Here is a 27,201-nt window from a genome sequence, read left to right as displayed (position 1 = left end):
CTTAAAATATAATTTTTCTTATAGAAATCTGTAGAATTTTTCAAAGACAGTCCCATTGTTTAAAAAAAGGCATATTCTTAATTATGTGAGTTATTTTACATTTATAGAATAACTAAATATTAGAGTTTAAGGTAGATAAAGCATCGCGGATGACTAAGGTTTTTAAATGGAGAACAAAACAACAAATTTATTCCTTTAGAAAAGTTAACTTTAGGCCGGGCGCGGTGGCTCACGCTTGTAATCCCAGCACTTTGGGAGGCCGAGGCGGGCGGATCATGAGGTCAGGAGATCGAGACCACAGTGAAACCCCGTCTCTACTAAAAATACAAAAAATTAGCCGGGCGTGGTGGCGGGCGCCTGTAGTCCCAGCTACTCGGAGAGGCTGAGGCAGGAGAATGGCGTGAACCCGGGAGGCGGAGCTTGCAGTGAGCCGAGATTGCGCCACTGCACTCCAGCCTGGGCGACAGAGCGAGACTCCGTCTCAAAAAAAAAAAAAAAAGAAAAGTTAACTTTTTAAAAGTGAGATTTAATTGCTCTGCATATTCTCAGTAAAGAGAAAATTAAAAAAAAAAAAGAGAATTTTAACTAGAATAATGGAACTATTACTTGCTCTTTAAAAAGTAGTCAATATCTGTTGCTGTAATCCTGAAGAATAGAAAAGGCTCTGCCTAAAACATTAAAATAGTTTACTGTGTTAGAATTTGCCAATTATATTATTTTGGCAGTAATGCTAATTCTTATGCTTTTCCTACAATATCATGAAAAAATTCAACATTACTAGTGGAAATAAAAAATAATCAAAACACATCTTAAAACTTACAGTCTCATGGTGATCTGCCAATGGCTATATATATATATATATATATATAACCTTTTAAAGATTGATACATAATATTTGTACATATCATTGGGGTATATGTGGTATTTTGATGCATGCATACAATGTGTAATGATCCAATCAGGGTATTTAGGATATCCATCACCTTGACCATTTATCATCTGTGTTGGGAATATTTCAAATCTCTTCTGGATATTTTTAAATATTCAGTATGCTGTTGTTGCCTATAGACACTCTACTGTGCCATAAAACGCTAGAACTTTTTCTTATTCTTTCTATCTAACTGTATCTATGTGCCCATTAACCAACCTCCTTTCATCCTCCCCAGTGCCCCATACTCTTCCAAGTCTCTAGTAACTATCATTCTACTCTCTACCAATGGTTACATTTCAAAACCTTTGCTTTACAAAAATCTTTGTTCCATTGGTTCCTCACAGTAAGTATTATTTCCATATTACATTGATCACACATTTAGCCAGTGCTTTCCATCCTTTATCCTGACAAGGCACAAACAGAAAACAGTAGTATTTGTACAGCAGCTTGATGGTAAAGGTTGCTTGTGGCCAGAGAGGGGTTTTAGGGTTCTTAGCCAGCCATCCCAGGCTGAGATATTTTCCTGACAAGTCTGGCCTGTCTCAGCCTCAAAGGTAGTCCTGGAAACCCGGTTAAGGTGTCAGTTTTGGTAATGATGCTTCAGGTTTACTCATAAAGACGGATTAAGAAAGTATTCATCACTACTTAATGCTTTGTGTCACTTTCATGTCCTGAACTCTATCCTGAACAGTGAGAAAGGTCTGAATCACCAAGAGAGTACAAATGTAAGGAGAAATTAAAGTATGTAGTTATGTTTTTAAAAGTCTGCTGATCTGTGGCTCTTAATTTCGCTATAGGGAGAAACTTCCAGCAAACTCTCCTGTCTGAACAGCAATTTATAGCACTAGGTTAGCTTGCCATTTTAATTAACATTGACAATATTATGATTTTATCAAAGAGAAAGTCAAAACTGATTTTTCTCTTCCTAAAGACACTTAAAAGCATGAATAATACAGAAACAAAACTTTGTTTTTTTTGTGTCAAATGATCTAATAAGACTTCAGTTTAGATTTAATGTAAAATCTGGGCATTACAGACTTATTTATTTTTGAGACCAAGTCTCCTCTGTCGCTCAGGTTGGAGTGCAATGGTGCAATCTCGGCTCACTGCAGCCTCCGCCTCCCGGGTTCAAGCGATTCTCCTGCCTCAGCTTCCCGAGTAGCTGGGATTACAGGTGCGTGCCACCAAGCCCAGCTAATTTTTTGTATTTTTAGTAGAGATGGGGTTTCACTGTGTTGGCCAGGATGGTCTCGATCTCCAGACCTTGTGATCCGCCCACCTTGACCTCCCAAAGTGCTGGGATTGTAGACGTGAATCACTGTGCCCAGCCTAGACTCACTTATTTTTAGAGACAGTGTCTCACTATGTCACCCAGGCTGGACTCAAACTCCTGGGCTCAAGTAATCCTCCCACCTCAGCTTCTCGAGGACTTTAGGTGTACACCATTGTGCCTAGCTTGAACATTATTTTTATTTAGTATAAAAGATCTTGCAGACTTTAGAGATCATCTTGCCCAGTTCCAGTTCCAGATGGCAAAACTAAGGTTCAGAGAGGGATAGGTCACTTTAAAGGTAAAATATATTATTGTGGGAGCTACCATCTCCTGATCTCTTACCTAAGCTGGATTATTATCACTCCATTTTACAGATGGGGAAAATGAGGCTGAGGTCAGTATTATCTTCCATGTAAAAAAATTAATCAGTGGCAGAATGTACTTTCTGATTTATAATTCATTATGCTTACTTTAGTTGTATTCAGAGTCTACTGCCAATCTCACATAGCTAGGAGTAGCCAAGCCCTTTCATCCTGCAGCTGCCTCCTGCCTGTGTGGAGGCCTTATTGACTTCAAAGGAACTCTATCTAGGGAAAAGATAGTGTTAACATTTTGGGTTGGAGAGCAAACTACAACAAATTTTTCTCCCTTTCTGTTCATAGTGGTTTTTTTTTTTTTATTCTTCAAAGAATTGAAACTAAAGTTTTACATGCTACTTTATATCCCTAAAAATGTTTGGTCTTTATGTAAAGTATATTCTAAACAAAAACCAATTAGAGCTAAAACCTAATTTCCTTTCCTAGTAGTTGAAACTTTAAAAATGTTACTTAAGATATTTATTGAATTGTGGTTCCATTATAATAAAATTTCTCTGTGGGTGAAGAGAATTGAAAATTTTTATTAGAAATATTTAGGTTCTATATTGAGTCTTGTCTACACAATTGAATTACTTTGCAACTTGGGTACATTTTAGGTTATTAATTTTTAAAGTGAATAACGTGATTGGCCTATGATCATTTTTAGAGATGGAAGAGACCTTTATCATCACTTGTTTCAATCCTTTTACTTTACATGTAAAGAAAACTCAGGGTCAGATTGATTAGGAGACTTGTGTAAGGTCACCAGCTAGTAAGCGGAGAAATAAGGATCCAACTTTTTAAACCCCTGGTTACATGCACATGTCATGTCATGCTACTGCCATCCAATGAGAAAGATTTCAACACTTTTGCAAATTTTCGAAAAGGTCTTTGGATGAAGAACTTAAATGTGATCATTCAATACAGTAAATGTGGTCATATGTAAGCAAACTAGCTAGTTTCCCCACCTGCCTGAGTACAGTGGGTTTAACCAACCCAAACTCAATTCAACTCATTTTACTTAGTTTCACACATCTCTTATATTAAGGTTATGTGGAATGTTTTTACTAAACAAATTTGAGACTGATCTAGTGATTCTTAAATAATCTTCATTGACAATATTATTTTATCAAAGAGAAAGTCAAAAACTATTTTTCTCTTCCTAAAGACACTTAAAAGCATGAATAACACAGAAGTAAAACTTTGTGTTTTTTTTGTGTTAAACAATCTAATAAGATAACGTAAGCTTTGTTTTACCTTTCCTGGGGCATTCCTGTAAACCTGCATTTTCATTTGCTTTTCTACGCCCAGTGTTAATACGAGATTGTACATTATTGTATGGAGTCTGCCTGTAACCCTGGGTTTGAAGTTGCTGTTTGGCTGAAATCAGTCTGTTTTTGAGGGCTTCGTTTTGCTTTTCAAGCTCATGAACTTTCTCTTGCAGCTGCTCAATCATTTCTTCCATTTCCACATCTCGTCCCAGCCGCTTGGGGCCGCCACCAACCCGCTCATATCTTTTCTTGTCATTAACTAGCCGTATTAACTTGGTGGCCATTCTGGGGAAATAATAAAAAGATGAAAAGGAATGTGAGAAGTCAGCATAAAATGCATTCTGTTGAAAGGAACATAATCACTGTGAAGACTTGAGTGCAGAACCTGAATAATAAATTTCAGGTTTTGATGTAACTATTACTGCCTGTGAAGAATCCTTTGATGATAATTGAAACCACTGGGCAACAATCTGCTTTATAGCACTGACAAATAACAGTTTCCTAAGGCTTATCATTTAAGGTCAGTAAAGAGAGGACACATATTTACTCCATATGTTTCTGAAATGCAATTTTTAACGCATGACCTTATATAGGAATGCTGTATGCACTTAAGTGTAGTTACAGATTGTGGATGTGGTGGGTTATATCTGCAATCCACAGTAAGTTAAAACTTTTGAAAAGTGTGTTAAGACTGTGCAGCATTTAGGTAATATATTGTTTTCAGTTTCTCCAGGATTAAGACACACTATAAATATAAAAATGTTAGAATGCATAAATGCACACATATAAAGCCCAATGAAAAATTCAAAAGAAACCAAAATGCACCAATAAATGTTGCTTAGTGCTCAAGAAACACTTGTGTTTAATGGCAAAAAATAATTAGATGCAAAAGTATCATTTTAATGCTATCTTTAAATTTGGACATAAATTGTACTTTTGACATTCAGGAGTTTATACCTTTGATTCTTTTAAGTTTTGATAGAAACTGGTTAGAAAGAACAAAAGACAGAAAGGGCACATGGGGGTGATGTAATATACACGTACGGAAAACATGCCTGACAGTGAATGGAAAAATCTTGGCAGGACAAGAAAGAAAAGGTGGCTTTGATGAGAGACACAAGTTCAAGACTTTACAAAATTGGTCGCACATCTTCAATAGCTGATTCTAGTTTATAGTGAATCTATTTTTATAAAGACCCAGACAGGAGACTGAAAATAAAAACACACTTCATTTTTCTTTAAATGGGTTTTGCTTTATTTTAGCGTGGTTATGGACAGAAGCTTTTACTTAAGGGAACAAAAGTGAAATAAAAAAATTCTTAATAGCTTTGGGATGTCATAGAACAACCTTTTTTCTGCCCTAAGCAGAGTCCGCTGTAAATGCGGTAGTAATACATGTCTATCCACACTCTGGCTACTCGGCCTACAGCATGTGGCATCAGGGAGAGCTATGCATAACATAATCAGTTAAGATTGTTTTCTCTTTCCCTTGAGGCACATCCATTAAGCATGCTTTATAAAGGATATAGGATAATAAAAACCAAGATCCAAGAGTACCACAAACACTCTAGTAAAATAATCAATGGATTAGTTCCTTTTCCACCTAATTCCGAGAATGATATATCACTGGGAAATTTGGCCAGGTATCACAGTCCAAGACGGCCACACACTCTACCTAGCCCTTTAATGAGTTTAGGGTCCTAAGCCCCACCCAATGGCCTGTGCTTTTTTATAAAAGTAAGGTTGTCATACGAATGACATGTCAACCTAAATATCTGAATTTTCTGTTACAGAGAGACTTTCACACAGATATATAGATTATATTCAAAAGAAAGACACAGATTTAATATAAAAAGGCAGTTAACACCCAGATAAAAATAAATGACCCTAATTTTTAAGGCAGGGTATCTTTAAATTCTTCAAATGATGTTCAAATAAACTTTGTCAAGAAACATGATTGCATCTGTTTGTCTCGTAATAGCCATACATTCCATTTGTTGGATTTGATTATTTTATCATATTAATGAATCATACATGATCTGGCAGAGTCTGAGTGCTTATTTAAAAAGGTAGTTTTGACTAGATGAGGTGGCTCACGGCTGTAATCCCAACACTTTGGGAGGCCAAGGCAGGCGGATCAACTGAGGTCAGGAGTTCATTTGAGACCCCAGCCAACGTGGTGAAACCCCATCTCTACTAAAACATAAAAATTAGCCAGGTGTGGTGGCAGGCAACTGTGATCCCAGCTACTCGGGAGGCTGAGGCAGGAGAATCGCTTGAACCCGGGAGGTGGTTTGCAGTGAGCCGAGATCATACCACTGCACTCCAGCCTGGGCAACAGAGACTTCCTCTCAAAAAAAAAAATAAATAATTAAAAAATTAAAACATAAAAAGGTAGTTTATAAAATCTACACTTATAGAAAATAAACTATTTCCTTTTTTTTTTTTTTAGACAGAGTTTCGCTCTTACTGCCCAAGCTCATTCCAATGGCACGATCTTGGCTCTCTGCAACTTCTGCCTCCAGGGTTCAAGCAATTTTCCTGCCTCAGCTTCCGAGTAGCTAGGATTACAGGCTTGCGCCACCACGCCCAGCTAATTTTTTGTATTTTTAGTAGAAACGGGGTTTCATCATGTTAGCCAGGCTGGTCTTGAACTCCTGACCTCAGGTGATCCGCCTGCCTCAGCCTCCCAAAGTGCTGGGATTACAGGCGTGAGCCACTGTGCCTGGTCTATTTACTTCTTAAGGATAAATTTAAAGACAGTTCTACCCACGTATCTAGGTCACAGTGGTGTGAGATTGAGAGGCATTTAGAGCTTTTGGGTTATAGTGTTCATTGGATCATTATTCTCGTAGCTAAGTAAAATAAACTTCCAGGAGGTTAAATGGCTTGAACATACATACCATAGGCTAGTGGCAGAGAGATAACAGAATGCATACATACAACTTGATTCCTAGCTCAGTCCTTTTCCTGTTAAACTACATGGCTCATTATTCAGTTGTTTTTTATTTTCTGGATATGACAAATTACTAATGAGGTCAAGGATGTGAATTCAATTCTTTTACTGACCAATTAGGCTTAGAAAGAAAAAAATTGTTAGGTGGTCATAGCAGACTACATGCCTCATTCTGACTGGCTGATGTGTGTGGGATAATGGTCAGAAAAGGAATCAGGCAAGTGAGTCACAAATCTTGAAAACAGCTATCATCATGACTAAAACCCAACTCAAAGTAAAAGGCCTGTACATAGCAGGTCAGTGGGTTGTTAAAGTCCACAGAGTAGAAACTGAACTGGAACCACCTCCTTAGAATGGATTCTAAGCAGAAAAACCCTATTTTCATTCTTCAATGGTTGTCTCATCTTTTCTTTGAACCTAGAACATAAATATGAATACAGACCTGCTCATGATTACACATCTGAACACACTTTGTTTTTAATGCCGTCCCTTCAGAAGATAGGCACAGCATTTCTGAATAAAAAAGAATGAAAGAGTATCTACTCTTAAGAAATCATTTTTGCCAAGATTTTTTGCACATAAATCGAAAGTGACAATACTGTTTCTTCAGAAACAGTAGAGACTCTTTGAAATCAATATAGAATCTAGTAATAACCCAAGCAAAGTTAAATATGTTCCAGAGACTGAAGTGATGTTTTCATTAGTAAACCCCAAATCTTAAGGGATCGTGCATTCTAACAAGTTAGAATAGTTAGTTACTTTTTAAAACTCTCATTTTAAAATCAAGACATTTAAAAAACAGATGCTTTGGCCATTTGCTTATTAAACTATAAATATTAAGCCAAAAATTATTTATAGATATGATATACTAATGGCACTCTTAGCTATTAGCTTTTTTCTTTTAAAGAGCAAATTCAGACATCATAAACACTCATAATCTTTTTGGTTTATTATTCTAGTTTGCGGGATTTTCCATTTTTAAAAATTGTACTTATTTACATCCTGCCTTGTTCCAAACAAGATTCAAGGTGGGGTTTTCAATTAAGTTTATAAAATACCACACCCTCCAAATTTTACTGAGTCAAGAAAAAAACCTAAAAGCTTTTTATCATAACCTTTTAATTTTATCCTCTTGCTTGCGGGCATGCTGTTTAAGTAAAATGTTCTCATCATGCAAACGCAAAAATCTGTCTTCCAGTTCCTCACGACTGACACGTGACACTGCCTGGCGGGACTTCATTGTCCGTGTTGTTGAAGTTTCTGCAAAAATGCCAAGATAATTAATTGTGAGGTTACTTAAAACAGTCTCTAAAAACTCTTGATATTAATATAATCTCTGATGCACTCATTTGAGATTTTTTCCTTTGTGATCTACAATTAAGATTGCTTTAGAAAATGTAGCATTGTTTACATCAATTATTTAAGGTGAGAATAAAAATCTTTGCTATTAATGCTTTACATACAGTATTAGGAATTTGAACAACAATAGTATCCACTCAAAAATGTATTCAAGTAGCCATTCTTTAAGAATATAAGATGGAATTCTGATTCAATAAAGACTTTTGAATTTACATGCTGAATGTTGTGACAACTAAAAGAGTATCCGAAGGTTATTTTTTTTACAAAGGCAAGAGTAAGAGTAATTTGGTAAACATAATATGACTAAGATATTTTTCTGAGCTATGGGTGTCTTAGAAAACAAACTATAAAAGTTGTAAGACCAAATAAAAAAACCCCTACATTTAAAAATTATCATTTAAAAGCTTCATAAATAATTTCTCTATATACTACCTTATATAAATTTTAAGAACGTTTATACTCTTTAGCATGTGTGTATGACATCTTTTTACAGATGCTTAAATTTGGTATTTTCCATATCATTGTGAAGTAGCTTGATTTTCAACAATTCTCCAATAGAAACAAAGAACAAACTGACGGAGACTAAGGTCCTGTGATAGGTTACTGAGCACAAGAATCGAACTTATAAGTATCAAAACCCAATACATCACTTTGCACACTTAAAAGTTATTTGTATAATACTTGATATTCCCTGAATGATCTGCAGAGCAAAGCTTACACATACTTTTTACTTTTAACAATAAAATCTGTGTAGCCAAAAATTAGCCGGGTGTGGCGGTGCACACCTGTAAACCCAGCTACATGGCGGGCTGAGGCAGGAGAATTGCTTAAACCCGGGAGGCGGAGGTTGTAGTGAGTGGAGATTGCGCCACTGCACTCCAGCCCTGTGTAGCCAAATTTTATCTTTTTCAATAAACAATACATTGACCACTTTCCTGGTTGTCACAGTGGCCATTTACATTGTTCTGATTAAAAAGTGTATGTAGATTCCTAAATGGAATGTATCTTAAATCCCTAGCCTTCTCAGTTTAGAGGGGGATTTTACATTTTCTATGAGCTGTTGATAATTGATACATGCATGACAGCATGGCTGACACAATGGACACACAAAGATAAACACAGCTCTCTGTTCTAAATTGTTCCTTAAAGTAGTGCTTTTCTTTCTCAACTTGAAAGTGCTTTTTAGCTCTACAGCAACTACTAAGTGATAAAAGGATAAAGAAAACCTTTAATCCACATTAATTTGATAAAAAAGTCACTATCATGTGAGATATTCCACTTAAAAGGCAAAACACTTAAAATATGGCCTTTCCTCCCATATAAAATTTAAACACAAAGAATGTTTTAATACTGAATGTAATTTAAACCAGGCAATTCAGTTTGGAGGCTTGATACTCTCTATGTAGTTTCTACTGATGTGAGGAATTTTAAAAAGATGATTTATGTTAATTCTTTATCAGAACTGTACATTTTCTATGAGCTGTTGATAATTGATGCATGTAGTAAAATACCATATGTGTTCTAAACTCTCCATCTTTTTGTTTAGTCCAATCAAGGACTATATAGTTACTTAAATGGTTTGGTTTGTATGAGTATCAGAAATACTTTAAATTAAAAGTAAAGAAGTCAGTGATCAAAGTTCATAACTGTAATAAATAACAGCTGGCCATACCTTGTAACCCTCCCATTCCAAAGAGGTTTAGACCTGTATCTTTCACAGGCAAGTCTCCTGCAGTCTCATCAGTTGGACCAGACATGGCCTAGCTGTGGAAAAAAGAAAATTCAAATAAACTCTTTCCAAGTTATTACATTAACTATGCAATGGAATGAACCAAATAAAATGAAAAAGGGACTAGAACTTTAATGGGCATCTTATTGTCCACATGTGTTGCTTGAAGAAGATGAAAGCTTCTATTCTAAAAGTACTACTACATTCAATCATGGAGACAGTGTTCCTTTCAACAGTGTATTTCCTATAGTTTGCTTAGGAAATGAAGTAAGATTATCATTTAAGAAATACCTCCTCTCCATCCCTTTCCTCTCCCCAGCCTCCAAAAGAAAGCAGGTATCTTGGAAAAAACTCAGGTCAGGAACTTGATTCAAATGGTTGCTCTATCATTAACAAATTAGTCAAGCCACCTAAACTCTCCTTGTTTCAGTCTCTCAGTTTTAAAAATGGAGAAAATAATACCTATCTCAGAGAGTTATTCTAAGGGTAAATGGGATGAGTAAATTAAAAGCACTGATCACATGTGCCTGAGATGTCAACATTACTCAAATATTAATTGTCTGCTTGATGCACAAATGAGTGGGCAGTTCTGTGCATTTTATTAAAGTTTTGTGAAAGAAGTTTCATTGCATAAAGTTACCAACTGGGTTTGTGTTTTTTTTGTGTGTGTGTCTTGCCTTTGTTGCCATGAGGCCTAGGTCCCGCCCAGGGTTCAACTACTTCAACATATAGGCTGTCTAGCTAATTCTGGTATTTTTATAGTTTCTATTCTTTACAGAAATGCACCACAGTAACTTTATTTTGAATGTGGATGTGAGTGGTCCACACAATATCTAGTATGCAAAAATAAGGGATTTTATATTTTCATTTCAATCTACCTAGTAAGCTAAATGCAAACTGTGAATGAAGATACTCTAAAGGGCAGAGTTTTTAAGCTCTAGGATATTGGTTCTAGAATGTAAAGACCAAGACAGTAGCAAGCTTCATTGTCTTGTTCAGCTCTGTATTCTTGGAGGCTAGCATAGAGCTTGGTGCATTCTGAGAGCAGGCATTCATTAAATAGTTGTTGAGTGAATGGAGTCCGTGGGGTTTCAGGGTCTGTGAACCCAGAGATGGTTTAACAAATTGTGTATGTATGTGTATATATTCAAAATTTTTTAAAGAGGGTTCATAACTTTTATTATAACTCACAAATGGTGGAGAACCATTGCATTTTGCTTTTATAGAAACAGCTAACAGACAAATCCTTGGGAGATCATCTTCTTTTGGAAGTACTCCTATAGAAAAGGTCAATTTTTAGGATCCTGTTGACACATAGGCCCATGTATGAAAATGATTAGTTTTCCATGACAGAGTTAAGGTCACTTTAAAAATAATGAGGATGATGATGATGATGATGATGATGATGATGGTGTTAACATTCACTGAACGCTTGTTATGTGCCAGGTACTGTTCTAAGTGCTCTGTTATTGGAATTACTGAAGTGTCTCACCATATCCTTGTGAGGTTGTTACTCAAATGATTCCTGCTTTACAAATGAGAAAGCTGAGACACAGATTAGTTAACTCACGTAAGGTGGTAGTTGAAAGTATTAATAGTTGTGTCTGGTGATATTTTTGGTTGTCACAACAAGGAAGTGGGATGCTACTGGCATTTAGTGAGTAGAGGCCAGGGATGATGTTAAATATCTTACAGTGCTTAGGAGACATAATAATGAATTATCCAGCCCAAAATGTTAATAATAGTGTGGAAGTTGAAAAACCCTGCACTATGCTGCAATGCCTCTCCAACACCCTCATGTTATCCTTCTTTGCTCACTATGCTTCACCTACATTATTCTTTACTTTCCTCGAACCCCCCATACCCTTGTCTTGCTCAAGGCCTTTGTATTAGCTGGCTCCTTAATCTTTGGAGCTCAGCTCACTTCCTCAGACAGGCTTTCCCTGACCATCCTATGTTAGAGTAGTCTTCCTTACATTTCTTCACTGTTTATTTCTTTTCTTTTTTTTTTTTTTTTTGAGACAGGGTCTTGCTCTGTTGCCCGGGCTGGCCTCGAATTCATGGGTTCAAGTGATCCTCCCACTTCAGCCTCCCGAGTAGCTGGAACTACATGTGCGTGCCAGCATGCATGGCTTGTATCTCTTACAGCAACTGCCTCTATCTGAAATTATCAGATAAAATTATTGTTTGTCTCCACTAAAAAAGGATAAACATCTTGAGATGGGTATTAGTCTTGTTCACAGCTGTTCAGGAACAGTGCCTGGTACAGGGTGGGAACCAACATTAATATTTATTGAATGACTGGCTGTGCACGGTGGCTCACACCTGTAATCCCAGCACTTTGCGAGGCCGAGACGGGCAGATGACTTCAGGCCAGGAGTTCGAGACCAGCCTGGCCAACATGATGAAACCCCGTCTCTACTAAAAATAAAAAAAATTAGCTGGGTGTGGTGGCGCACGCCTGTAATCCCAGCTACTTGGGAGGCTAAGGCAGGAGAATCGCTTGAACCTGGGAGGAGGAGGTTGCAGTAAGCTGAGATCTTACCACTGCACTCCAGCCTGGGTGATGGAGCAAGAACCTGTCACACACACAAAAAAAAGAATAAAGAAAAAATATTTATTGAATTAATAAATGAATACCAGGCACTGAGATTAAAATAGCAAGCAAAACCCCCGCCTTTATGAAGCTAGCAAGTTATGGAGGTAATCACATGATAAACAAATAATATATAATTAAGCAAACAATAGACCACTCAGGAGGTTTAGGGTCTACCAACCAACTCCCAATCCAGGGCAAATGAGCAAACTATGTTAGGGACCTACAACTTGCAGGATCTGGATAGAGAAGGCAATTAGCAGCATCAACTCTCACCTTCATGGCTGGGATACAACATTTCAAGTTGGTCCTGGACGTGGGGATAAAGGGCGGGCTGTGATTCAGGCCTGAGGATGTGGAGGTGTCTTGGGCTGGGCTGCCTTCACGCGAGCAGAACTACAGGGCCAACTCCAGGGCCTTCTCCAGGCCGCAGAGCGGACCCTAGGACCCTGGCCCGCGCTGCAGTGGGGAGGGTCCGCATCCTCCACCCACTCCCATCCTCCCCCATCCTCCCCCATCCTCCCGAGTACTCACCGCGCCACTGGCCCTGCAGCTAGCTACCGTTGCTATAGCGCCGACAGCGTGGCCGGCGGCTGGCCGAGAGGAGCACGGGAGAAACATGGCAGGCCCCCGTAGCCTCCTGGGAAATGTAGTTCTCCTTGGACTCCAGCCTGTTTGCTCGCTGGGTAGCGGACTACGCTCTTCCAGCTGTCCGACCTGGGAAATTCTCCTGCGCTAAACCCCGAGGCGCTCGAGGGCGTAGCCGCGGTGCATCCTGGGAGTTGTAGTTTTCTCCACTCTGAGGGAGAATGGCTCCACACGGGAGCAGGACGCTGAGAGAACTACATGCAGGAGGCGGGGTCCAGCGCGAGGGATCTACGCAGCTTGCGGTGGCGAAGGCGGCTTTAGTGGCAGCATGAAGCGCACCCCGACTGCCGAGGAACGAGAGCGCGAAGCTAAGGTATGTCGGGCTCCCGGGGCCTGGGGATCTTCGTGCGCTGTGAGCTAGGATCAGGGAACCGGAAGGGCTTGGTTTGATGGCGAGCGGATGCACGGTGTTAAACTAAGGGATGACTGGGCCTTGTCAGCAAGAGACCTGGAGTCATTAGAGGGGGTGTTACAAATTCGTCCTCTTCAGGATGCAGGCCGAGTCTTGTTGGATCGGCTCAAAAATGAGAAGCAAGATACCCATTTCCTTGTCCTTCTTCTGCACCTATTCCTTGGTTAAATTTGTAGCCATCCCTGTGCCTCAGTTTACCGGATTCTCAGATGACTGTGATCATACCAGCTGTGCTGTCTCATAATGGCCTCTGAGGACTGAGATCGGCTTAGATGAAGTATCTGTGCAGTCAGCCGTGTTTCTTTGGAACAATTGTCTCAGTGACCGGCTGATAACAGTTTGTGTCTTTCAGCGCTGTGGATATGAATCTTTAACTACATTGCTCCTCTCTACCTTTGGTGTTAAGCTTCTGGTAGTTGCCATTCCATGGGATGACCATAATAATGGCAACAGCGATTTTAAAAAGCATTTATTGTGGGTCAGGCACTGTATTAGGTGAATAATATTTAAATTATTTCATATCATTGTCACAGCAGATTAGAAGATAGATATTATACAGATGGAGTATAAATAATAGCCCTGCTTCACAGATGAAGAACTGAGGCTCAGAAGCATTGAGTGTTTTCCTTTCTCTCATTCCCAAAGTCAGATCCTGTTGATTTGTCTACATATATTGGGAATCTGCCCACTTTTTTTTTTCATCTCCACTACCTTGGACCAAGCTACCATTATCTTTTTAATAGACTGTTGGAATAGCCTATTGATTGGCCTACACTCACTCTACACCCTAACTTAATTCTTCTTCCACCTTCTCTCCCTTCCCTCAACTACCATTCTCTTCTGCACACCATAGAGTAAGATCTTCATGAAATGCAAATCTAATTATGTCCCTTTCCTTTGTCCTTACTCTGCCAACCACCTGTTTAAAAATATTCCATGGCTTTCTGTTGCTCTTAGGACAAAGACAAAACTTCACGTTGCCTACAAGATCCTGCATGGTCTGGACCCTACCTGCTTTCACAACTCCCTTGGATATGACACTTTGCTCTCTGCCTACCAGTCACTTTGGCCTTCTTAAAAGTCACTCTTCCCTATACTTCATCGGGCTTCAGGGCCTTTGCACATGTTATTTGCTGCCTACTCTATGTTAGGCAAGTATTGGCAGTGAATATCAGTGTTAAATAACGTAGACACAGTTCTTGCTTTCATAGAATTTCATCTTACAAGTGAGTCTGTTTTAGGGCAATACACCTAAGGATTTAAAATATAAAATCTGCTCTATATTGACCTGAGTTATCGCAGTATTTCATAAGGGACCGGAAGTTTTCATGCTTGAGTCTGCATATGATGTGGATAATATATTAAAGATAAGCACATAGAGGGTGACCCTTCTGCTTTAGTCTACATAGTGCAGAGAAACAAATGTCATCTCATGGTGTTGTGCATGATGTCTTTCTCATCTTTCAGGTTTATTTTTAAAGTAATTCATTTATTCTGTGAAGATTTATTGAGCACCTATTATTTGCCATACATTGGGATTATAATTTTGGCTGAAATAGAATCACTGCACCAAAGGAGCTCTTACTCTATTGAAACCATAACCATTGCCTATGAGGTAGTTATTAGTGTCATCCATATTTTAGAGATGTAGAAACTGAGACTTGTAGGTAAATCGTGACTTGCCCAAGGCCACGTGGTTGCTAGGTGGAACTAGTGCTCTGAGCCAGGTCTTCTGACTCCAAATTCAAGGCTTTTTCCATTTTCTGCTTGTGAAACATGTTGAATTAGTAGAGCAAGTTGTCTTCCTTTTTTCTTTAAAAAATTTGCTCTTCATTTAAAATTTGTTTGCTTAATATTATTTGTTAGAACAAAGTATAAGTAGTTGTTTTAAATCTTAAATGTAAAGTGTCCAATGGCTCATGAATTATTTTCTCTTTTCTAATCAATTTTATTGAGGTATAATTTACATACAGTCATTTGCAACCATTTTTGTGTACAATCTGATGCCTTTTGACAAATGTATATACCTGCAAAACCACCACAATTGGCATAGCGAACATTTCTCTCCTAAGTTCCCTCTCGTTAATTTGTGATTAGTCTGTCCCTCCACCTTGGCCCCCAAGCAACCACTGATATGTTTTTTTGTCTCTGTAGATGCTTTTGTATTTTCTAGATTTCATATAAATGGAAGCATACAGTGTATACTTTTGGGTCTTTTTTTCATTCAGCGTAATGATTTTTTTTCAAAATAGAGATGGTGTCTTGCTGTGTTGCCCAAGTTGGTCTGGAACTCCTGGGCTGAAGCCGTCCGCCTGCCTCTGCTACCCAAAGTACTGGGATTATAGGCGTGAGCCACTGTTCCTGGCCAGCATAATGATTTTTGAGATTAATCCATGTTGTTGTATGTATCAATAATTTGTTCCTTTTTATTGCAAATCAGTGGCCTACTGTATAGAGACACCACATGTTGTTTATTCATTCACTTGTTGCTGGACATTAGGATTATTTCTGGTTTTGGACTCCTATGAAAAAAGCTGCTTTTACCATTCATGTATGACATGTCTTTCCATTTTCATTTCTGTCAGAAAAAGCTGCTATGACCATTCACGTAGGAGTCTTTACATTTTTATTTCTGTCGGGTAATGCCCAGGAGTAGAATTGCTTAGTTATAGGGGAGTTCTTTGTTTAACCTTATGAAGAAATTGCCAGTTTTCCAAAGTGATTTGACCATTTGTTTTAGTTTCTTATGGCTGCTGCAACAAGTTACTACAAACTTGGTGGCTTAAAACAATAGAAATTTATTTTTATTATCTTACAGTTCTGGAGATGAGGCATTGAAATCAAGGTGTCAATAGGGCCATACTCCCTTTGAAGGACTCTAGGGGAAACTCCTTCCTTGCCTCTTCCAGCTTCTAGTGTCCCTGGTGTTCCTTGGCTTGTGGTAGCATCACTTCATAACTTCTCTGCTTCCATCTTCACATGGACTTCTTCTCTCTGTTTCTGTGTCTCAAATCTCTCTCTCCTTTCTGTTAAAAGGATGCCAGTCATTGGATTAGGACCCGTCCTGAATCCAGGATGATCCTGAGATCCTTAAGAGCCTCAACTTAATTACATTTGCAAGGACACTTTTTCCAAATAAGGTTACATTCATAAGTGCCAGGTTTTTGGATTCGGACATCTTTTTGGGGAACAATATTCAAATGCACTGCACCCTTTTACATTCCTACCAACTGTTAGTAGGAATGTAAAATGAGAGTTCTACTTGTTTCGTATCTTTTCATCGCTTGTCAGTCTTTTACATTTTAACCATTCTAGTAGGTGTGCAGTGATATTTGATTTTAATTTGCATTTCAGTGATGACTAATGAGGTTCCATATCTCTCTTTTTGTAAATCTTTATTGAGGTATAATTTACATACCATAAAATTCACCTGTTTTCAGTGTAGGACTCAATGGTTGGTAGTATATTTGCAGAGTTGTGTGACTATCACCACAGTCTTAGAACAGTTCCATTCCAGAAGAAACTTTGTCTTCATTTGCAGTTATTTCCCAATTCTACTTCATCCCTAGGGAACCACGAATCTACTCTGTTCTTTAGATTTGCCTTTTCTGGACATTTTTGTATTGATAGACTCATACAACATGTAGTCTTCTTTCACTCAGGATGTTTTTGAGGTTCATCCATGTTGTAGCATGTATCGGTACTTTGTTCCTTTTTATTACACGGTAGATAGAATTCCAGTGTCAGGCCGAGCGTGGTGGCTCATGCCTGTAATCCCAGCACTTTGGGAGGCCAAGGCAGGTGGATCACCTGAGATCAGGATAACTTAGATCAAGAGCAGCCTGGCCAACATGGTGAAACCCTGTTTCTACTAAAAATACAAAAATTAGCTGGGAGTGATGGCACATGCCTGTAGTTCTAGCTACTCGGGAGGCTGAGGCATGAGAATCACCTAACCCGGGAGGCAGAGGTTGCAGAGAGCCCAGATTGTGCCACTGCATTCCAGCCTGGGTGACAGAGTGAGACTCTGTCTCAAAAAAAAAAAAAAAAAAAAAAAAGAATTCCAGTGTCAGGATATACCATGTTTTGTTTATCTGTTCACCAGTTGATGGACATTTGATTTGTTTCTACATTTTGACTATTATGGAAAATGCTACTGTGAACATTTGCACCCTAGTTTTTGTGTGGACATGTTTTCATTCCTCTTGGGTAGATACCTAGGAGTGGAATTACTGGTCATATGGTAAATCTGTGTTTAACATTTTAAGAAACTGACAAACTGTTTACTTGTGTGGCTACATCATTTTACATTTCCCACCAGCCATTTTGAGGGTTACAATTTTGTCACATCCTTGTCAACACTTGTTGTTGTCTGTCTTTTCTATTGTAGTCATTATAGTGGGTGTGAAGTGGTATCTCATTGTGGTTTGATTTGCATTTCTCTGATGGGTAATAATGTTATGCATCTTCTCATGTGCTTATTGGACATGCATATATCTTCTTTTTTGAAGTGTCTGTTCAAAATCTTTGCCCATTTTTTTGTTGCATTGTTTGTGTTCCTATTATTGAGTTTTATGAGTTCTTTATATTTTCTAGATATAAATCCTTTGTTTACTATGTGTGTTGCAAACATTATCTTCCATTCATCTAGGTTACTTAATAGTTTTTAAGAAAGGTCCAATTTTTCAATGTTTATTTTTATGATTCATGCTTTTTGTGTCATATCTATGTAATCTTTATCCCAAAGTCACAAAGATTTCTTGTTTGCTTTTTAACTTAAACTTTGTCATCCCCATAATGGGTACTTAAGTTTTTATTTTTCTTTTCTCTTTGAAATAACTTAGATCATATTTTCTCCCTTGTGATTGCTTATGCTGTAGACTTTTAGGCTGTTTCCAAGTCTGGAGGGTGAATAAGAAGGTTGGACCAAATAGCTTTCTACGATTAACATTTATTTAATTTGTGTTAAGCATATGAGAGTACTATACTATATGGTATTCATGCATTTTTAAAATGAACTTTTCTTCTAAGGCATATAATAGAACAGTCCAGATTAGTATTTGATGGTTTGAGTTAGAACCATGGCATCTACTATTTCCTTACTATTGGGATGGGGATTCATACCCTGTGTCTCAGTTTCTCCAGTCATTAATGAGGTTAAGAATAGCTGCTTCTGTGGGTTGGTGTGAGGACCCAGTGTGATTAGGTCTAGCTACTATCCCGGGAGTAGAGTACCATGCCCTTGATTGAGTTTGGTGGCCTGAGGGGTCCTCTGCTGGGGTGGGGCTGGCCCTATGCGTTTTTTCCCAGATGTTATAATTTATTATTTTGAAATGATTTAAAACTTATTGAAGAGCAAGAGTAGAACCTAGAGCTCTCATAGACCTGTTTGTCCATATTCAGTTTAACATCTTGCTGTGTTCACTTTATTGCTCTCTCTCTCGCCGTATGTATCCACATGAACAATTTTTTTTTAATGAACCATTGCAGAGTAAGTTGGAGACATGTCCTCTTTACCCCTAAATAGTTCAGCATATATTTCCTAAGAACATGGACATTCTCTTACATACAAATATAAACACAATCAATTGTTAATTTCAGAAAAAGTTAATGTTGATATAATGCCATTATTTCATCCAAAGTCCATATTCATATTTTGCTCATTGTTCTAATAATGAATTTTATAGCATTTTTTTCCTGGTCCAGGTTCTATCTGGATTGCATATTACCTTTCACTGTCAGGTCCCTTTGGTCTCTTCTCCTTTAATCTGGTGTCCTTTCATGTCCTTTAAATTGGTTCCTCATCCTTTTTCTTTCAAGACATTGACATTTGTGATGTGTGCAAGCTATCTTTTATTTATTTATTTATTTAATTTTTTTGTAGAATGGCCCTGTATTCTTATTGTCTTGTGTTTCCTTGTGATTAGATTCAGATTTTCCTTTTTTTTTTTTTTTTTTTGAGACGGAGTCTCGCTCTGTCGCCCAGGCTGGAGTGCAGTGGTGTGATCTCGGCTCACTGCAACCTCCACCTCCCGGGTTCAAGCGATTCTTCTGCCTCAGCTTCCCGAGTAGCTCGGACTACAGACACGTGCCACCACACCCAGCTAATTTTTGTATTTTTAGTAGAGATGGGGTTTCACCATGTTGGCCAGGCTGGTCTCGAACTCCTGACATCGTGATCCCCACCTGCCTCAGCCTCCCAAAGCGTTGGGATTACAGGCGTGAGCCACCATGCCCGGCCCAGATTTTGCATTTTTGCATGTATATTTTTGAGGAAAGATGGGACCTCTAGAGGTCACGTATTTATAATCCACATATGCATCCTGGCTGTAGGTAAGTTTTATTTGGCCCAAACAAACTGAAAGTTGTTTCAGAATTATTTTCTAATATTTAAAAGTTGAGAGATTTCACATAAAGATCTGGGTGTCTGACTCTCTTGAAAAACTCGAGTATCTGGTAACACTGGGCATGCATTTTCCTAACTAGAATTGAATAGTGGCTTCCCTTTTAGGTGGGAAATGTGCTTTCCATTTTGCTGTCATCCAGTTTTGCCCCTTCAGTTACAATATAGTGGTGTAGTGTGGAGCTTTAGACGCAGACTCCTGAAATTGAATTCTGCTCCCTCATTTACTTGAGCAAGCAATTTAACTTCTCTGAGCCTCCATTTCCTCATCTATCAAATAGGAGTGATACGGTTCTGGTAGGGATTGAGATATTATATAGCACATAAAACATTGCTGGCATACAGTAAAAATAAACATTGTTACCATCATCATCGTTATCACCATCATCACCACCACCTTCACTACTGCCTATCTGACCCCAGTAGATACATATTCTGTGTATATATATATATACACACACACATATATATATACACACACACACATACACACACACACACACACATATATATATAAATATGTATGTATTCTGATCCCAGGACATTTATTCTGTAAACTTATGTTGAGTGTCTAGTCAAGTGGATTTTCTCAAATGGGGTTCCATTAACTTATTTCCCATGCAGCCAGAATGGTACTAGTTTTGTTCCACTTTTCAGAAAATGGAAAATATAGGCACTGAAACCATTTTCTGTGTTCTGTGGTTCAGATAAGGAACCTGATTAAGTGTTGAGTAGTGTACCAGTACCAGGGTAAAGATGGCAGGCACATTCCCATGGAACTGGCTGGCTGTCCATGGAAGGTAAATAAGTACCAACAGTAGAGTGCTGAGTTTTATCACGGGAGGACATGGTAGCAAAGAGGATCTAACATGGCCTAGTAGTCATGGAATTCCTTCCTTAGAAGATCTGTTTAAAGGTGTATCCTTATGAGAGGCCTGGGATTCCTTACGGGGTTTTTCAGAAACATTAAAACTGTTTCATTAGTCATGGAATAAAAAGCTATGGATGTTGAAATCCAAGTTAGCTTCAAAGACTCTTATGCTGGCTTAGGTTAGATCATCTTTTAAACTATTAAAAATAGAACTAGTTTAAGTTTATTATGGAAATGGTTATATACCTAAGAACATTTAATAATTTTGTTTGAGTAATGTACATTTTTATCAGTGAAGAAAAATATCCAGAATATGTAACCTACCATTTTAAGTAACATGATTTAAAAACTCTTCTGCTTTTGGTGATAGTTGTCTTATCAACTTTAAATGATAAGGTTTATTGAGTTATAAAAATAATAACTTGGCCAAATGCAGTGGCTCAGACCCATAATCCCAATGCTTTGTGAGGCCAAGGTGGAGGAAGCTCACTTGAGACCAGGAGTTGGAGGTTACAGTGAGCTGTGATTGTGCCACTGCACTCCAGCCTGGGTAACAGAGTGAGACCCTGTCTCTAAATAATAATAACAACTCAGCAAAAGAAAGTTTGTTATTTATGTTTTTACTGACTGGGTATTTTTACCTTATTTTATATTTCAAATTTGGCATTTTATTGCGGTCCTGAGAAGGTTCTTTTGGAGTCTACTTTTATTATGGGCCATTCTAGATTATGTCACCAGTTTATCTAAACTGGACACTAAATATAGGACAGTTTTGGTGTTAGGCCAAAGACCAGGGGACTTGAAAAATGAAAACCTCACCTGACAGATTCTACTCTGTTTTTCTTCCTTCTTCCCGAAATCCATTATTATTTTTTGCTTAATGTCTCCTTCAATATATGGGTAAGCCTTTAATCACTGTTTCGGAGGTTTAGTTGACTTCTGTAAATAGAAGAAGACTTAGTGTATTTGACCATAGTTTCCAAACCACTTTAAATACTGTACCTTACTTGAAAATTAACCAGCTAAACTATCGAGTGAGTTCTTGCTACTTTCTGTTATTTCCAGGCCTGTTTCCTAACCCTCCTAGTATTGGTTTTGAAAACTAAATTAGCCATTCAAAAAAAAATCTTAGACACTTTGAGCAAACAGTAGCTTCCTTGAAGATAGCATTTGTGTCTAATTCATCTTTTCATCTCTCCATTGTACCTGGCAGGATGTCTTCCACAAAGGAGACATTAATAAGTGTCTGGTGAAGAAAGATTAAATGGTTGAGAGCGTCCAGCATCTGTTATGTGATACATGTGACCCTTCATAATTATGATTCTGGATCCTTGGCTGCTAATGAGATTTACTGTGGCTGAGTTTAGTGATACAGATTTTGGCATGCAGATGATAGTCTCCAAAAAAGTAGAGATCATGTTTTCTTTTTTTCAGTTTTGTCATTCACCATTTTATCCCTAGCCCTTAAGATTTTGCCAGACACATGGTAGATATACCATACTTGTCAAACAATGAATGAATGAATTCCCAAGAGCATCACTTGTTATTGGTCAGCAGACTTTCTAATAGTGAGAGATGGAACCGGAATTTGAAAGAAATAATGGAAAATGCTTAAGTACCTTATGAATTTTAAATTAATATATCACTGGTGTGGGCATTAATTTTGAGAAACAAGACTCTTCTGTTCAACACATACTTTAGCAACTGTCAACACTTGTTTTCAAGTGTTCTCTTCCAATTTTAAAATGCCAGTTTACCTTTCAGATTTAGAGTATTTTGTTGTTGTTGGTTTATTATGGCAGTTTTCTTGCTAAAGTTATATTTAAAGTGTGACTTTCTAACTTCTAGAGGAGAGGAACTTTTGTTAAGGTGGTACTTTTGGAACCTTAATGAAAAACACACCTTAGAGAAGGTGAATTTAGAGTTCTGCTAAGCACATTCATTTACTCTTCTATTATAAACTGATTTTGTAATATTTTATCAAATTGTCTCACTGGTTGATTTCACAATGTAAACTGGGAAGATTCTTAGGATTCCTTGGGTTGGGTTAGAACAGGTTCAAGAGATGAAGATTTGTGTTGGTAGGGGCATGTTTCCAAACATTTGTCCTTGGCATGTTGTTTGTTAAGCCATCACATGTTTGAAAGTTAAACCTTGAATTGGTGCTATGGTTTACATTTAAAAAAATGTATTTTATTATGGTAAGAACACAACATAAGATCTACTCTATTACCACATTTTTAAGTGTACAATAAAGTATTGTAAACTGTAGGTACAATGTTGTATAGCAGATCTCTGGCACTGATTCATCTTGTATAATTGAAACTTTATGCTGCTTGATTAGCTCTTTCCCATCCTCCCAGCCCTGGTAATCACTTTTCTACTCTCTGATTCTATGAGTTTGACTATTAGGTGTGCATTTTTGTTTTTGCTATAAGCGTGTGTCCTGTTGCTATGCCGATCATTTATTTACTCTGTAGTTTTGGAAATGACCTGCTTACAAAGTGACCATGCCTCCCCTTATGTTAAAAAACTGCCATATGGATAAAGGGCAGTTAAGACCTTTACAACTGGTAGAAACCAAGTAGAAAATTCAGTTTGAAGGACCAAATTATGTTGCAGCTGCTCTGAGGAGGAGATTTGTTGCCAGAGCATGAGTGTTTTCATAATTGTTTGTGATCAGAAAATTCAGAGCTCTGATTTCTGCATTAGCCCTGAGTCTGCCCTTTGGCACCTTCATTTAGTGATTGGATCATTCAAGGCTGAGCCTCAAGGGCCAGCATTTCTCCAGTAATAATATAAAATGGGCTGATGTTGCAACCTTAACTCATTCTGCTGAATTGGGCATGATTAAAGTCTCAAGGCTGCATTAATATGGATTTTCTATTTCTATGTACAGCCGTCCATTATCTCACTATTTTCCAGTGTGCCATTTTTTGAAAACAAAGATGGAAAATTCTGCTGATGAAATTTTTTTTTTGTCTGTCAGCACAACAGCATTTGTTTGGCTTAAGAATATGAGAATAGCACCGGGCAAATGAATGCAAACATTACAGTTTATGTGGACTCTAGCCTGTTGTCATGTCGATCTTGTTATTTAGGTAAATAGTGTGCAATTTTTCGCCGAATCAGCAGCCAATATGCTGCGAGCCATTTTTGTTTTAGTTATATTATTGGCTGGTAACACTATTAATGAGACAATAATTGGGAAATAGTAGTCATTGTTCTCATAAAACACGATCCTTGTGTTGGAACCACAGCCAGGCAGAGGAGTTGCATATGCAGACTGCAAGGGAGGAAAGGATGAGTAGCCAGTGTTCCCAGCTTTTAAAATCATCAGACCCCTGCTGCTTAAATTGCCCCAGCTGTTAATGCTGGAACCATTACAGTAATGGACTCAACAAATGAAGGAGAACGAAGACACGCACACTTTATTACCAGAGGGGCAATTTTCTCTTCATATGTAATAGCAGCAGTGCCTCATATTGATCAGACCATCAAGATACTAATCCTCTGTAAAATTACTTGTTATAACTGAAAATGTGTTAATCCAAATCAGTCTGTGTCCTGACTGTCTACTTACTATTGAATACGGACTATTAGATGCTTTATTTTTCATGATTTAAAGGCTTTGCCCTGAAAATGGTTGGCTTTTCCCTTGCAACTCTGAGTGCTTAATCTTAGCTATAGCCCAGGGTTGTCTTTTTGTTTTAAACAGAACATCACCCACTTAATTAAGGAGTGAGTGTCTGTCTTGCTGTCTGAGTTATGCTGGTGTTTTATGTTCCTCTGGATTTATTAAGCAGCTTGTTTTACATTCAGTCTGTGGTTTGTACTGTAAATAAAAATAGGCCCATCTTGCACATATTAGAAATTTGCAGGTAGCAAATGTCAATAAGTACCAGGGATGTAAGGTTCTTTGATTTATACTTCAGGCACCAGGTTGTGGTTTGTCGATTGAACCCATAGGCAGGATGCATCTTGGTGTCTTCTGTGGAGCAGATGTGTTTTTGCATCGTTGTCTGAGGAAGTTTATGTTTATTTCTGCATCCTTGGTCCAGTAGATTGCTTTTTAGATAATGAGGCATATCTGCTCCCCCTCTTATGTCTTGTGAGAAATGACTACAACTAAACATTATTATGAGAAGACCCATTAAAAACTGATTTCTATCTTCCTGAATATTTGGAATTTTGAGAACTTTGTAAAATTCCCATTTTTTTCATTATAATCTCTTTCCACATACCTTGTATGTTTATTTGTATATAGACTCAGATACCCTCTTGGCAGTATATTTATTCTAATATGTTGTTATAGCTCAAAGCATTTGTGTGACATTCTCTGTAGAGTTCATTCAGAAATACTTAATTAGTACCCTTTGTGTACCAGGACTTGGATTACAGGCTGGAGACTTGAGGACGAGTAAGATATAATCTTTGCCGTTGAGGACCTCATAGGAGGAAGACAGGCATGTAAACAAATAATTATAATAATGCAGTATAGTAAATACTAGTCTACTGTGAATGTGTACTTCTTGGGAGCATGGCCGCAATAGTAAAATCAGCCTCATTGGTTTTTTTTGCTGTGTTATCAAAAGCAGAATTCTGACATCCACTTTGAGACTTGTTTCTGAATGACTCGTAGCTGTTTGAAAGAAATCTCTTCCTTCCTCGCTGGAGACATGTTTACTACCCTAGGGGGATAGTCAAAGGAAAGTTTTCCAAAAATGTTTTGATCAATGACCACATCTTTGGATATGTATAGAGTTTCCCAAGGAGGCTACTTGAAAGGAGATAGTGCTTATGTTGTTTATGTTCTGGCATTTATGTATAAATCAGTCTTATTGCTTTACAGTATAGTTTATGAGGAGAAACTGTAGCCTGTGGTGGTTAAGAACGTGGAATCCTTTAGCTCTGTGTACTGGCTGAGTGATCTTGGGCAAGTCACCTAATCTCCTTGAGCCTCAATCTTCATCCGTAAAATGGGTATCATAATAGTTGTGAAGATTAAATGATTTAACATATGTAAAGCATTTAGAATATTGTTGGGGCAAGTGCTGTATAAGGTTAGTTATTATTATGCATGTGACTATTAAAATAATGAAATTATTTTTCATATGTAGCTTATGAAAGTCAGCTTCGTAAATATAGAACCATACTGTATATATAAGTATATGGTATATTAGATAGAGAAGCATTTCTTAAATTTCTTAATGAATTTTTTTTCTGATTACATAATTTTTTATTTTAGAAAAACTAACAAATATGGAAAAATATGAGGCAGAAAAAAGTCTCATAATTCTTCAGAGATATTGTTACTTTATATTGGTATATTGCTTAGAATATTATTATGCTTATTATATATAATATATACAGTATGACTAATTTTACTTAAATATATTTATGATATATATTATATAAGATATATTTTAAACAAAAATTAGAATGATAATTTGTATATTTTTTACTCTGCCTTTTTTTTACCATCCAGTATATTATATTTTTTCATATAATTCCAATTGTATAGTATTGTATGGATATTTTTCCATTCTGTCATAGGTTATCCTTTAGTGAACATTCTTGTACATAAATCTCTGCAAATCTTTGGAATGTTTCATAGGGTAAATTAAAAGGAGAATTGTATGGGCTAACTTTTGTAAAGATTTTTGGTTATCATTGTCAAGTTGCCACCCAGGGAGGTAATGCCAGTTTCCAGTTTAAGAAGCAATATGTGAGAATGCTTATTGGTACATCCACTCTAACACTGGGAATTATCAGAAAACAAAAATGTTTGCTAATTTGGAGGAGAAGTAGGAACTTGTAGAACTAATTTGTATTTTCCTAATTATTATATTTGGTTGAATTTCCTCCCACCATTTATATTGGCCAAATATAGTTCTTCTGTGATTTGTTTATTCATATAGGCTTTGTTCATTTTGCTAACGTGTTTGTCTTTTCTTACTGATTTGGAAAAATATTTTGTAGATTAGGGATGTTATTTACTAATCATGTGATAGAAATATTTTTCCAGTTTATTGCCTGACTTTTGTATTTTTGTTATTCAAAAGTTTTCCTTTGTTTTTAATTAGAAAAACATTTTCCGCCTGAGTATTAGATTAACAGTCACTTACGTGTTCTTCTGGTTATTAATATTTTATGTTTTTTTCATATAATTGTTAAAATGTGTCTAGAATTTAGTTGGTGTTACAGTATGGAGTAGATGTGGAAATTTTTCTTCCCCAAGGCCAATCAGATATTGCTGCCTGCATTTATTGACTTATCTTTTACGTACTGATTTGAATGCTTAAATAATCAGATCTGCTTTTTATCCTGTTTGTTTTTATTTTGACACATCATTTTAATTGCCATCGATTTATAATATCTTTCTATATTTGGCAG

At 37.4% G+C, this 27,201-nt stretch overlaps 2 protein-coding genes across 9 annotated transcripts in view; one reads left to right on the top strand and one right to left on the bottom strand.

The window, feature by feature from the left end:
* Positions 1 to 13,141, bottom strand: part of RPGRIP1L (RPGRIP1 like) — a 100,203-nt gene extending 87,062 nt beyond the window's left edge. For 3 of the 8 annotated variants that reach the window (XM_055232687.2, XM_055232686.2, XM_063612685.1), the window contains exons 1-4: positions 13,006 to 13,141; positions 9,819 to 9,910; positions 7,903 to 8,047; positions 3,818 to 4,116 (exon numbers count right to left, since the gene is read on the bottom strand). In XM_055232687.2, coding sequence (XP_055088662.1) covers positions 3,818 to 4,116; positions 7,903 to 8,047; positions 9,819 to 9,903 — 529 coding nt within the window. In that variant the 5' untranslated portion in view covers positions 9,904 to 9,910; positions 13,006 to 13,141. Of the gene's footprint in view, positions 1 to 3,817; positions 4,117 to 7,902; positions 8,048 to 9,818; positions 9,911 to 12,420; positions 12,455 to 12,747; positions 12,819 to 13,005 lie in introns of all 8 variants that reach the window. The other 5 variants (XM_055232682.2, XM_055232684.2, XM_063612684.1 and 2 more) reach the window with 4 other exon arrangements.
* A 23-nt stretch (positions 13,142 to 13,164) lies between these two features.
* The window catches only part of FTO (FTO alpha-ketoglutarate dependent dioxygenase), a 415,383-nt gene continuing 401,346 nt past the window's right edge, over positions 13,165 to 27,201 (top strand). Inside the window, 1 exon segment of the mRNA XM_055232690.2 lies at positions 13,165 to 13,432. Within this exon segment, the coding sequence (XP_055088665.1) occupies positions 13,388 to 13,432 (45 nt within the window). The 5' untranslated portion in view covers positions 13,165 to 13,387.

Source organism: Symphalangus syndactylus, chromosome 11, assembly GCF_028878055.3.
Source record: "Symphalangus syndactylus isolate Jambi chromosome 11, NHGRI_mSymSyn1-v2.1_pri, whole genome shotgun sequence".
NCBI classification, from domain to species: domain Eukaryota; kingdom Metazoa; phylum Chordata; class Mammalia; order Primates; family Hylobatidae; genus Symphalangus; species Symphalangus syndactylus.
Note: the sequence above shows the minus strand (reverse complement) of the source record. Positions and strands in the feature narration are given on the sequence as shown.